The sequence below is a fragment of the Lithobates pipiens genome, unplaced genomic scaffold (assembly GCF_037356315.1).
Source record: "Lithobates pipiens isolate NorthernLeopardFrog02 unplaced genomic scaffold, aLitPip1_a1.2 Scaffold_8, whole genome shotgun sequence".
In the NCBI taxonomy this organism is placed as follows: domain Eukaryota; kingdom Metazoa; phylum Chordata; class Amphibia; order Anura; family Ranidae; genus Lithobates; species Lithobates pipiens.
In genome coordinates, this window is record NW_027507903.1 from 42,161,697 (window position 1) to 42,175,245 (window position 13,549).

General features: G+C 43.8%; 1 protein-coding gene across 2 annotated transcripts in view; it reads left to right on the forward strand.

Annotated features, from left to right (window-relative positions):
* Positions 1-13,549, forward strand: part of POLG (DNA polymerase gamma, catalytic subunit) — a 103,403-nt gene that overhangs the window by 81,522 nt on the left and 8,332 nt on the right. For both annotated transcript variants that reach the window (XM_077471246.1, XM_077471247.1), the window contains exons 17-18: positions 3,727-3,973; positions 11,482-11,604. In XM_077471246.1, the coding sequence (XP_077327372.1) occupies positions 3,727-3,973; positions 11,482-11,604 (370 nt within the window). The remainder of the gene's footprint in view (positions 1-3,726; positions 3,974-11,481; positions 11,605-13,549) is intronic.

Here is a 13,549-nt window from a genome sequence, read left to right on the forward strand (position 1 = left end):
ATTATACCAAATCTCCTCCAACCCTAAACTTTGAAACTACAATTTTTACTATGTATCTAATCCAGTTATTAAACTTTATACATGTTTATCTTTAGTCAAAATGTGTTAAACTAATATATCCCAAATTACATGACTGTTATTATAGTATTCACCTCCTGTTAATATACTGAGAAGCCTCATTTCACACCTTTATACATTCTACTTAACTATAAATCTATTGTATGACTCTTTTTATTGCATTATATTCAATAAAATATTTGAAAAAGAAAAGAATAAAGGATAGGTAGTGATGATTAAAAGTCACACCGAATTGAGGGAACTACAAAAAATCTGAACACTGAAGTTTAAAAAGATTATAATAATACAACAATAATATATTATAATCCTTCTGGCACATCAATTTGATTTTTTTTTTTTTTATCACTGTCCTAGAGAAATTAGGAGCATGTATTATTGATTATAAACCAAACCAAACAAATAGTATGGTAACCACAATAATCTTATCAAATGTAAATGTTTACATCATATTAATAATGAATTTTTCTATGTCATCATAATCGCCACATCAGCAAGAGAGTAAAATAGATCGGAACTTCTATATTAACATAGAGCTGTTTTACAGTCCTGCTGGTATAAAGTGTGGTTGAAGGGCTGAAGTATCCTTAACATCCACTGCTCCAGGCTCCTTCCAGTGCTGAGACCATAGCCAAAAAATTAGGTCACATGACATCTTTTGAATGGAGGGTTGAGATAAGTGGATCCTTCCCTTTTAAGGCTGGGTTCATATTGCAGTGATGCGGGAACGCTGCAAATCCGCTGCGGGTTCCCGCATCGCATGCCTCCCGGTGGCAGTTCACACTGCCCTATGCGAACTGCTGGGAGTGTCAGTGAAACGTTAATGACACCCCCAGATCAGTTCGCATAACGCAGTGCGATCTGCAAACTCGGACAGGAATCGGATCGCATGGTGTGAACACCCATGCGATCCGATTCTGCTGCGGACCGAAAAAAAGGGTCCTGTGCGAGTTTCGGCCGGATGCGATGCGAATTCAGCCATACTATCTGTATGGCTGAACTCGCATCGCACAGAGATCGGATGTGATTTGCACTGCAGTGCGGTGCGAATCACATCCGATTCTTGTCACCGCTGCAATGTGAACCCAGCCTTAAGGAGAAGTCCAGCCTGAGCTTGTTCAGCTGGGCTTCTCTTATGGGTCATAGGAGTGCAATTCGTTTTGTACACCTGTGACCCATTTTCAACAGAGAGCGGTCTGAGGTCTGCTCTCTGATGACGTCACTGCAATCAGTGCAGGCACCGCGTCATCACAACAAAGTCTGGATCCGTCAGGTGCCTGGACTGATGTCTGTCTCAGCCTTTCAGCGAGCCACTAAGACGCTTACTCCCCACCCGTCCACAGCTCAGTGCTCCAGTGAGCATGGAGGAGCAGAGAGGAGAGCTGCTGATTGACAGTCAGCAGCTCTCCTCTCAGGAATCTGTGACAACCGAGCCATCGACAATGTTCGATCACTCGGTTCTCAGTGCAGAGACGGCGGGGGACACCTAGGTAAGTATAATGGGGGGGGGGAAACGTACTTCTCTTTTAACATGTCATATAGCTAAAATCATTGGCTTTAGCCCTTTCACTACCAGCAAAGGCTTATGGTGGCACAGAACCGCTTCCACTTGGCCAAGTAGTAGGGGTGTTGAATATAATCACGATTCGGGTGTCCACAATGGTGGCATCGATGCTACGACCGGCATAATCGATTGGCGGGTGACGTTATCCTGACATGCCCCTCCCCTCCTGGGAGAGCACCCCATCATACTCTGCAAATTTTAAAATAAATGTGTCTTAACGCATCCCCTCTTATAATACATTAAGTGCCCCACTGTTCAAGTGTACATGCCTTTTAAAAAAATATGTAGCGATATAAAGCATATTTCAGACTGTTCCTCTTTGCTCATGTGACTGCCCGGCGCACTGCCGTCCTCTCTCCATCTAACAGCTACAGCAGGCGGGGCTGAGAATCCTCCGCTAATGTCAGCTGAGAGGAGAGCAGCAAGTGGCCAGCTGGGTCTGAGTTGCATGTGAGCCGAGGAACAGCCTGATATATGCAGTATTTAAATAGCTACATATTTTTTAAAAGGCATTTACAGTGGGGCACTTAATGTAAAATAAGAGGGGATTCGATGAGGCACAGTTAGTTTAGCAGATAAGTCAAGCAGAGACAAATAAGTGTACTCTGCTTACAACTTGTACTGACCGTATGGGAGAGTTCAGCCCCGTCTTCCCCGTTCACACATTCCACCATGTTAATTCCTAGAGTGCTGGAATGTGCAACAGGGCAGCATTGTGTTTTTCTACTGTGTGAATGCCTGTACCCTGAGTGCTAGTGCCACTGATCCTACCATCCCTCTGCCTCTGATCCCACTATCCCACCATCCCTCTGCCTCTGATCCCATCCATCCCTCTGCCTCTGATCCCATCCATCCCTCTGCCTCTGATCCCATCCATCCCTCTGCCTCTGATCCCATCCATCCCTCTGCCTCTGATCCCATCCATTCCTCTGCCTCTGATCCCATCCATCCCTCTGCCTCTGATCCCACCATCCCTCTGCCTCTGATCCCACCATCCCTTTTGCTTCTGATCCCATCCATCTTTTTGCTTCTGATCCCACCCATCCCTCTGCCTCTGATCCCATCCATCCCTCTGCCTCTGATCCCATCCATCCCTCTGCCTCTGATCCCATCCATCCCTCTGCCTCTGATCCCATCCATCCCTCTGCCTCTGATCCCATCCATCCCTCTGCCTCTGATCCCATCCATCCCTCTGCCTCTGATCCCATCCATCCCTCTGCCTCTGCTCCCACCATCCCTCTGCCTCTGCTCCCACCATCCCTCTGCCTCTGCTCCCACCATGTTCATTTTACGATTTTACAAACTCTGAAAGCTGTATGGGAAAAAAAAAAATTCAAAAACTGTAAATATTGTCAGGCCATCTGAGTTTTAAAGTGGAGCATAATAGGGCCTGGCATTTTGTAGCTGCTAACTTAAAATGTTTTAAAAACCGACTGAAGAGCCACTTTAGTGACTCGGTACTATAGCAGGATTGCATGACGCATCTGCAAATGTGTACGTTCAGTGCTGGAAACACTGTCAACGTGTCTACAATAAAATGTAATGGTTGATAATCAAACAAGATAAAGCATGGCTTGTAAGGCCTCTTTCACACTTACGTCCCGTTCAGGCCCGTCTGTCAGTTTTTCAGGCGGACCTGAACGGGTGCTCCATAGAGGTCTATGGAGCGTCGGATGTCAGCGGTGACATGTCCGCTGACATCCGACCCGCTCCGATCCGAAAAAGTGTGACGGAGGAAAAAGCTATTTTTCCATCCGTCATCGGATCGGGTGACGACGGGCACTGCGGTCCGTCGTCATCCGATCTCCCATAGGGGAGAGCGGCGCTGTGACAGGTCCGTCCCTGCGCAGTGTGCAGAGACGGAGCTGTCATCTCCCTGCTCAGCGGGGATCGGCGGAGTGATCCCCGCTGAGCAAACGGACATCCACGGGGCGGATCAGAACTGATCCGCCCCGTGTGAAAGGACCCTAAAGCAGAGGAATCTGTAGCAATACTGGATTCGTAATTGTTTTTATGGTCTAATATCATTCTGTGTTATTCTATCTTTTTTTCCTATTGAGCATTATAGTAATGGTCTGGGTTTTCAGGTTGCACAGCCTTTGGATGGATGACTTTACAAGGTAAAAAGAGCAGCGGCACTGACCTGCACAGCAAGACAGCATCTACTGTGGGAATAAGTCGAGAACATGCCAAGGTCTTCAATTATGGGCGTATTTATGGTGCTGGGCAGCCCTTTGCTGAACGTCTGCTGATGCAGTTTAATCATAGACTCACTCAGGAAGAAGCCTTGGGGAAAGCCAAACACATGTATGCAGCAACAAAGGGAGTCAGGAGGTGAGTGGTATGCTGCTATAAAGCTGGAACTGTGCAAAAAAGGAAAGCAACCATTACACAATAGTTGGCTGGTAATTTCCAAAATTGTATAACCACTTGTTGCCAAATCATGTACCTGGTATGTCATTGTGCTTCAAGTGGTTGTACCGGGGTGGGGCAATTGTAGCCATCACCCCGTTACCAGGTACACATTTTTTAGAGCAGATGCTCAGCTCTCTTGTAATAGCAATCGCGGCTTGCTCAAGCTCTCCCGCCTCACCTGGAGACCTGAGTAACCAGCTGTCCACTGGGATCGCCTTTAATTGGCTGTTTCGCTATTGTACCCTGGAAGCGAGGACATAACATCCCTTCTGGTTTACCCAATGTCCACGGTGCCATTTAAAAAAAAAAAAAAAAATATATATATATATATATATATATATTATTCAAAAACACTGATCTTGGGCAGAGGAGGGATTTGGGGTCTTATAGACTTTAAATCACTCAATTAAGAGTACCTGACACGTACCTATTGAGTCATAAAGGATGTTTGCATTCCTTGTGACAGAAATAAAAGTGATAAAACATTTTCTTTTTAAAGCAACAATGTAAAAATAAAGTAAAATTAATAATTAAAAAAAAAAAATTTAAAGTGCCCCGGTCCCCACATGCTATCACGCAAAAGCAAATGCCCACATCTGTTCTGCACGCATACGCAAACAATGATCGCCGCATACGTGAGGTATCGCCATGAATGTCAAATCATGGGCAGTAATTCAAGGACCAGACCTGTGTACATCTAAAGTGGTAACCTATAAAGGCTTTTAAAGTGTCGCCTATAGATAGTAACATTTCTGTAGTTTTCAGCCGTTGCATGGGCTTGTGCATTTTTAAAGTGGTACATGTTTGGTATCTATTTACTCAGCATAACATCATCTTTTATATTTAAAAAATTGGGTTATGTATTTTATTTTTTTGCATTAAAATTCAAAAAAGTGCATTTTTCCCAAAAATTGCGTTAGAAAAACTGCTGCTCAAATACCATAAAAAGTTGCAAAATCCACCAATTTATTCTCTAGGGCAGGGGTGTACAAACTTTGAATCATTAAAATCAACCACTTCCGGACCGCCGCATGTCGATATACATCCTTGCTTTGAAGAGGAATATCGTTCTTATGGCAGCAGCTAGCTGCCATAGTTACATAGTAGGTGAGGTTGAAAAAAGACACAAGTCCAATTTTAATGAGCGGCCACGATTCTTGTTAAACTCCCTTTTGCAAAATCTTCCTGATGGCGTCGAATTCATGCTGGCGTTGCCGGGAAGAAAGAGGGACTCTGCTACACATCTTCTGGTCTTGCCCCCAGATACAAAGTTTCTGGGGAGAGGTCCACCGGATAACTCAGAAATTTACAGACCGTATTGTCCCAAACGATCCGGCATACTTCCTCCTACATGCCAATGACATCCCCAAATGGGTAAACAAAAATACGCCATTTAGTAGACCCAGCCAAGGCATGTGTCCCTCTTAACTGGAAATCAACAACCCCGCCAACGATAGACCTATGGCTTAAAAAAAATAGACGACCTTAACAAAATGGAAGACCTGATCCTTACAAGCCAGAACAGAGAGGAGGCATACTCCAAAACATGGCAACTATGGAATGTGAGATAAATTGTTGAAAAGATCTGGTCCCCAACCAGAAATGTCAACTAAGGAGAGAGCGGGGGGACTATTATGGTGCGATTTACAGAGTATAGAACATTGAAGAAACGGACATAAAAAATTATATTAATTTATTTGAGTATAAAAACATTTGGCAATACAAATGGTCCACAATTGGTGTAAAGAATGACGTATTTCGACTAGTTTCGCTTTTCAGCTTCCTCAGGAAATACATATGTCTAGGAATATATATAGAAATCACAGTTAGGTATATAGTAAAAGGTAATATATAATCAAAGAGATACAATGGGGAAAAGTACGAAGTAACAATATGGAAGAACACTTCACAGGGACTTACCCGAACACCCATGCCCCCGAGACAGCTCAGGTAGCCAGGGGGAGCCTCCCCCGGCGACTGGGAGAGGCATTGAACCTGACACAAGCCGAGATCTATATGAAGATATTTATATGAAGTTATGGTTTATACTTGTCATAAGACTTTTCTTGAGTGACACCCAGGCGTGAAATGTATCTCCATCACCGGGGGTAGAACGATGTGATTGGAATAATTAAGTGTGCCAATAAAGTGGAACAAGCAATGTGCTGTAAGGCAGAACTAGAGTAAACCCCTAGGGAAAAGGGAAAGAAAGGAAAAGAATAAACAACAATGGAAGGGGGATGAAGGGGACGGACGTGGGTTATGAGGATAGTGAGGGAAACAAGTGAAAAAATTGTCCCACAAGTGAGAAATGTGAGGATTCAATGCTAATAGTGAGAAATGAGAACGAATTGGAAAGTGAAACCCAAACATATATATAAATTATATATGTCAAGAGATATATATGAAGTTACTTTAATATAATTATACAAAAAGTGTGTTACTCGCTATGATGTGACGGTGCACAGGGTTAAATTGAAAGAAGTCAAGTTCCCAAAAGAGATACCCAAAGATAATAGTAAAGGCAATTAGTGATTGGTAAGATGTATTGTGAAGCCTGGGTGCCAAGGACAAAAAATAAATATAATTTAATTAAGTTACCGGTGGGTTAGGTCGTTTGCTTACTTTTAGACCCGGAGAAGAACATGAGGCTGTCCATCCTGTAATCTAATATCATGTTGTGAGGCCATCCATAATTTATATAGAATCAATAGGTGGATAACACACCTGGTACTTGGTGTGGGTATCTATTCACGAACAGTGATGAGGCTCTGGCCCGTCCTCTTCGTGCCTTGATCTCCACACATCACTAAGTCCTGAGCATGTCCTGTCTTCCCTATTCTGGCATAAATAGGGAAGGGCCTCCTCTCTCCCCCTCCTTGTATTTATTCTCCCTTATGGTAATACCTGGGACACTATTGTGTCTTGATATTCCCTTATAGTTTGTATTTGTTGTATGCCATTGTTTATTTATGCCTTTATACTATTTATTATTGTACTGTTACAGGTTCTTGCCCCTCCACCTGGCCCCCCTATGGGCTTGAGTCGTGGGTTTTTCTTCTGGCGATTGGTGGGGCTCTTGGGGGTTGGGTGGGTGGGGCTCTTGGGGGTTGGGTGGGTGGGGCACCATGATTTCTGGTGCTCCGCTCCCCCTTTCCCCTTGCGTGTGTCCTGGCTGACATGGATTATCTGTGGGACACGAGCACAGACGTGCGCGCGACTTTCCTGCGCAGCTCGGATCTGGTGCTGCACAGGCCTGCATGAGACAGTATCGCTCATGGCGGGTGCTGGGCGCATATAGTGTGGTGGGCGCAAGCGCGCTGGTTGTCGCTGCGCGCGCGCTGTAGAACCCCTGACCCCGTGACGCTGTGCGCCGGTGACGCGGTGCTGGGGTCAATCAGCGGGGTTGAGAGGCATTTATGGCGGTGTTCCACCACTATACTGGCACGCCGAGCTGATCCGGAGAACCCCAGTGGTCACACTGCGAGCGGTGAGTGAACATATTCCAGATAGGGAGTTACACTAATATATTATAATAATTATACATTAATGCATTACCATGCTCATGTTTACACAGATGATTATTACCCCAAGTGCCCTAAATGTTCTGGACATTCCTCCACCTCGCATACTGATCCCATTAATGAGGATGAGTTCTTTATCCATCTTTGGATGGACAGCCTCATGTTCTTCTCCGGGTCTAAAAGTAAGCAAACGACCTAACCCACCGGTAACTTAATTAAATTATATTTATTTTTTGTCCTTGGCACCCAGGCTTCACAATACATCTTACCAATCACTAATTGCCTTTACTATTATCTTTGGGTATCTCTTTTGGGAACTTGACTTCTTTCAATTTAACCCTGTGCACCGTCACATCATAGCGAGTAACACACTTTTTGTATAATTAAATGAAAGTAACTTCATATATATCTCTTGACATATATAATTTATATATATGTTTGGGTTTCACTTTCCAATTCGTTCTCATTTCTCACTATTAGCATTGAATCCTCACATTTCTCACTTGTGGGACGCTTTTTTCACTTCTTTCCCTCACTATCCTCATAACCCACGTCCATCCCCTTCATCCCCCTTCCATTGTTGTTTGTTCTTTTCCTTTCTTTCCCCTTTCCCTAGGGGTTTACTCTAGTTCTGCCTTACAGCACATTGCTTGTTCCACTTTATTGGCACACTTAATTTTTCCAATCACATCGTTCTACCCCCGGTGATGGAGATACATTTCACGCCTGGGTGTCACTCAAGAAAAGTCTTATGACAAGTATAAACCATAACTTCATATAAATATCTTCATATAGATCTCGGCTTGTGTCAGGTTCAATGCCTCTCCCAGTCGCCGGGGGAGGCTCCCCCTGGCTACCTGAGCTGTCTCGGGGGCACGGGTGTTCGGGTAAGTCCCTGTGAAGTGTTCTTCCATATTGTAACTTCGTACTTTTCCCCATTGTATCTCTTTGATTATATATTACCTTTTACTATATACCTAACTGATTTCTATATATATTCCTAGACATATGTATTTCCTGAGGAAGCTGAAAAGCGAAACTAGTCGAAATACGTCATTCTTTACACCAATTGTGGACCATTTGTATTGCCAAATGTTTTTATACTCAAATAAACTGATATAATTTTTTATGTCCGTTTCTTCAATGTTCTATACTCTATAAATCATACCGTAATAGTCCCCCCGCTCTCTCTCCTTGGTTGACATTTCTGGTTGGGGACCAGATCTTTTCAACAATTTATCTCATACTTATTTGGGATGAAGGTGCATATTGTAACGTTTCAACTGTAATCTAATATCATGTTGTGAGGCCATCCATAATTTATATAGAACTATGGAATGTGTTCAAATACTCAGAGGAGGGACAAACACTCAGAGAAGCCCAGAAGCCCAACAGAGCGTACTTATATCATTTCTCCACCGCCAAGCTAATGCCATATTATAGTTTGACATGATTACACAAACTGGAGAGGTCTGAGGACTCAGATCCGAGCTCCCACCCCACACCCCACACCCAACTACTTTCACCCCCACTCACGCCTTTCTAATATCTATACTTTCATGCTCCTAATACCCTGGAGCTCAGACTAACTCTCCTATTTTCTTTCTCCCCACTATACTCTTATCTAACTAGAAAAAGTTAGGGAAGGGGACCCTCAGGGCTATGGTGACCTGCCTAATCACAATCAGATGCAGGAGACAACCTTATGGATGTTAGTATCTATATTAGAAAACAATCAGGAACATCGCAAATAGATGGAAGACCAAGAAATTACCTGTCAGATGTGCTTCTCCTTCAGCAAACAACCACACAGGATAAGGGCATTTGACCGACGATAACCACATATTGTATTCTCTGTGCATGTACCCTTTCCTGTATCTGTAACATTGTCATTTTGAATATATTGTTGTAGTGGTCCATGTGGACCCATTCCCTGTTATAAATAAAAAAATAAAATAAAATAAAAACTCCCTTTTGCAAAAAAGTTTTAGCCCTATTGTGGGGTCCCCAGTATGGTATTTGTATATTGAAACCCATAACCCCAGTAGCCTCTTCTTCGACCGGTGGTCTGCTTCAAGATAAAAGTGGTCTCTGCAACAGATTCGCGGCAAGATCACTTTTTATCGGCGGCGGGAGAGGGCCCCCCCCCTCCCATCCTACCACGCTTCGGTGCCCTCCACCTCTTACCGGAGCCATTGGCAGCGGGCGAGGCGATCGGATGTTTCCCCTTGCTGGGTATGGAGACGAGTGAGGGGAAGATGGCCCCCACCCTTCTCCATAACATTGCAGGGCAGAAGTGAAGTTTTGACGGGCCATTTTTTTTTTTTTTATTATTGCATTTTTGTGTAAATATGAGATCTGAGTTCTTTTTGACCCCAGATCTCATATTTAAGAGGTCCTGTCATGCTTTTTTTTATTACAAGGGATGTTTACATAATAGGAATAAAAGTGACACAATTTTTTATTTATTTTTTAAAAACAGTGTATCAAAAAATAAAATAAAAGGGAAAATAAGTAAGAATTTTTTTTTAAACGTGCCCCGTTGAGCTCTCATGCAGAAGCGAACGCATACGTGAGTAGCACTCGCATATGAAAATGGTGTTCAAACCACACATGTGGTATCGCCGCGATCACAGTAGAGCAAGAGCAATAATTCTAGCCCTGGACCTCCTCTGAAACTTAAAACATGCAACCTGTAGAATTTTTTAAACGTCACTTTTTTCAGATCACAGATTCAGATTCACAGATTTTTAAGGATAAAAGTTTGTCGCCATTCCACGAGCGGGCGCAATTTTGAAGCGTGACATGTTTGGTATCAGTTTACTTGGCGTAACATTATCTTTCACAATATAAAAAAAAAATTGGGCTAACTTTACTGTTGTCTTGTTTTTAATTAAACAAAATTGTACTTTTTCCAAAAAAGTGCGCAAATACGGTATGACAGAAAGTATTGCAACGACCGTCATTTTATTCTCTAGGTTGTTAGAAAAAAAAATGTATAATGTTTGGGGGTTCTAAGTCATTTAGCAAAGAAAACTGTTTTTAACTTGTAAACAACACATCTCAAAAAGAGAGTCCTTAAGTGGTTAAATGCTAATTAATACACTGCCCCACAAGAACTGTCTTGCCTTTGGGGCTGTGTGTGGTGAAGAGTCTAGGGATGAGCTTGTGCGTATTTTTTGGATATACTGTATTTATCGGCGTATAACACGCACCTTCACTTTAAGAGGGAAGTTTCAGGATAAAACATACATTTTAAATAAACAACTGTGAAGGAAAATAAGGGTCAGTGCCCATCAATGCAGCCTAATCAGTGCCCATCAATGCAGCCTAATCAGTGCCCATCTGCAGCCTCAAAATTTCCATAAATGCAACCTCACGGTTGCAATGAATGCAGCCTCGGAGGGGACAGGGAGGGGGGCAGGGCGAACGCCAACAGATTACATACAGGAGAATCTCCTGTTTACTCGGTGGCCTCTTTAATACAAAGTCCCGCCTTGTGTGATAGACAGAACAGTCGTCCAATGCCAGCCCAGGAGACGGGACTTCCTATTACAGAGGCCGCCGAGGAGAGTCTCACTGTATGTAATCTGTTGGCACTCGTCCCCTCCGAGGCTGCCAGAACTGAACAATAAATACGGTATATATCTTTTGTGGGGGCCACAAAAGATATATATATATATATATATATATATATATATATATATATATATATATATACACAAATTATCAGCGGGAAATGGGGTGCAGTTGGCCTGCGGTATGGACTTTGGACATGCCTGCGCTAGGGTCTCTGCATTAAATAATGTACAGCATGTTTGGGGGTTCTAAGTAATTTTCTAGCACAAGCAAACTGATTTTATTTTTGGACTATAACGTTTTTGTTACATGTTGGTTTTCCAGGTACATCTTGTCTGAAGATGCAGAGTGGCTGGTAGACGAGCTTGGGATCTTAGTTGAGCGAGGAGAAGAGAATTCTGTGAGCTTAGACGATGTGCGGAAGATCCAAAAACAAGCATTAATGAAGTAATGTACCCCATAATCTCATATCATAATCCTACTTATGTTATCCTTCCAGTGCTATGAATGAATCCTAAAAAGAGAACTACTAATGTGGCCAAGCTTTTAGGAGTAGCATGTAACAGAGCACTGCTCAGATAAGACATTCTGAGCACAGGCCAAGAGGCTGCTCTAAACAACATTAAAGTAGTTCTTAAGGTAAAGGATCTTTTTTTTCTTTTTTACCTTAAAGTGTTTGTTAACCCAAAAAAAATATTTATCCTGCTCCTTTTAAAGCATGTTATATGACACAGTGTTTGTCCTGTGTCATTTGCCCCCCCCCTGTAACATCTAAAAAAACCTGGCTGATCCTACCAGTTTCTCCCCACACCTCTGTAAACTGACCACGTTGTGTATCATGGCTGCTGAGCCCTGATACCGTGATCAGTTTATGTGCCTCTGTCATCAGCAGCCTGCTATCTGCTCTCCTCTCTGCTCCTGTGTCCTCCTCCCCCCTCCCCTCTCTGTCTGTGTGTGAGCTGCCCTTCCCCCTCCTGCTGCTCTTATAACACTAACCTGTATACACCATCAGCACTGCCTCCTAGTGTCCCCCTCTGTGAATGATTTATAAATATTTAATGTTGTAAATACCTAATTTAAGAGCTGAGATTGCGATCACATGACCAGCCAGCTCTCTCCTCCTCCCCTTCAGACTGACATCAGCAGAGGAATCTCGGCCCCGCCCACTGCATCTCTCAGAGGAGAAAAGGAGAAAGCTGGCCAGTCATGTGATCGCAGTCTCAGCAGTGAAATTAGGTATTTACAGCATTCATATTTATAAATCACACACAGAGGGGGATACTACAATAGGAGGCAGTGCTGATGGTGTATACAGGTTAGAGTGGCTTAAAGAAGTGGTCCACCTAATAAAAAAAAAAATATTAAAAGCCAGCAGCTACAAATACTGCAGCTGGTGACTTTTAATAAATGGACACTTACCTGTCTCAGGATCCATTGATGTCGGCAGCCGAAGCCGATCAATCTCTCGCCACTGGCGCCGCCATTCTCGGTGAGGGAATCGGGAAGTTAAGCATTGCGGCTTCACTTCCCGGTTCCCTACTGTGCATGCGAGAGTCGTGCTGCACATCCTAACTGGTTCCCACTATCTCCTGAGACCCATGTGTGTCCCAGAAGACAGCACAGGGGGACAGGAAGAGGCGTAGACTCCAGTGGGAGTCTATGTCCGTAAGTGGGTGCAAATACCTGTCTTAGACAGGTATCTACACCCCCCTCCCCCCTGTTAAGGTGCCAAATGTGACACCGGGGGGGGGTTCCCGTAAAGGGGAGGTTCAAATTTTGTGTGCAGCTCCCCTCTCCAGCTCACAGCATGCTTAACTAAGCCCTATCTTGATCCAGCGCTGTGCTTCAGAATAGCAGCTCGCTTTCTCTCTCTCCTCACTGGACAGAGGCAGCAGAGGGAGCCATTGGCTCCTGCTGCTGTCAATCACAGCCAGTGAGGAGAGACCCAGGGGTGGAGTCGAGCTGCGCTGTGTGTGTGTCTATGGATGGCTTGCTATGAGGGCATTCAGCAGGCAGGAGGCACCAGGAGTGCTGGGGGGGGGGGGGGCAGAAGAGAAGAATTGGGGCTGCTCTGTGCAAAACCATTGCACAATGTAGGTAAGTACATGTTTGTTATTTAAAAAAAATTATATATATTTTAGGCTCGCTTTAAAATAAGCGTATACTGTAGCTACATGTGGCTTCAAGGCTTGTTCATACTGCCTCACAGCCCATAACACCGCTGCCTGGACAGCGTTTTGAGCTGCAGTGGCAGGGGCAGTGTGATGTGCATTTTACCCTTTTTTTTTTTTAACTGAAGCTTATATGAAGTGTACAAAGTGACACGTCATTCATGTCATTGCACAGCAGCACGGTGACATGCAGGCAGTGCAAAATGATGCAATTATATTGC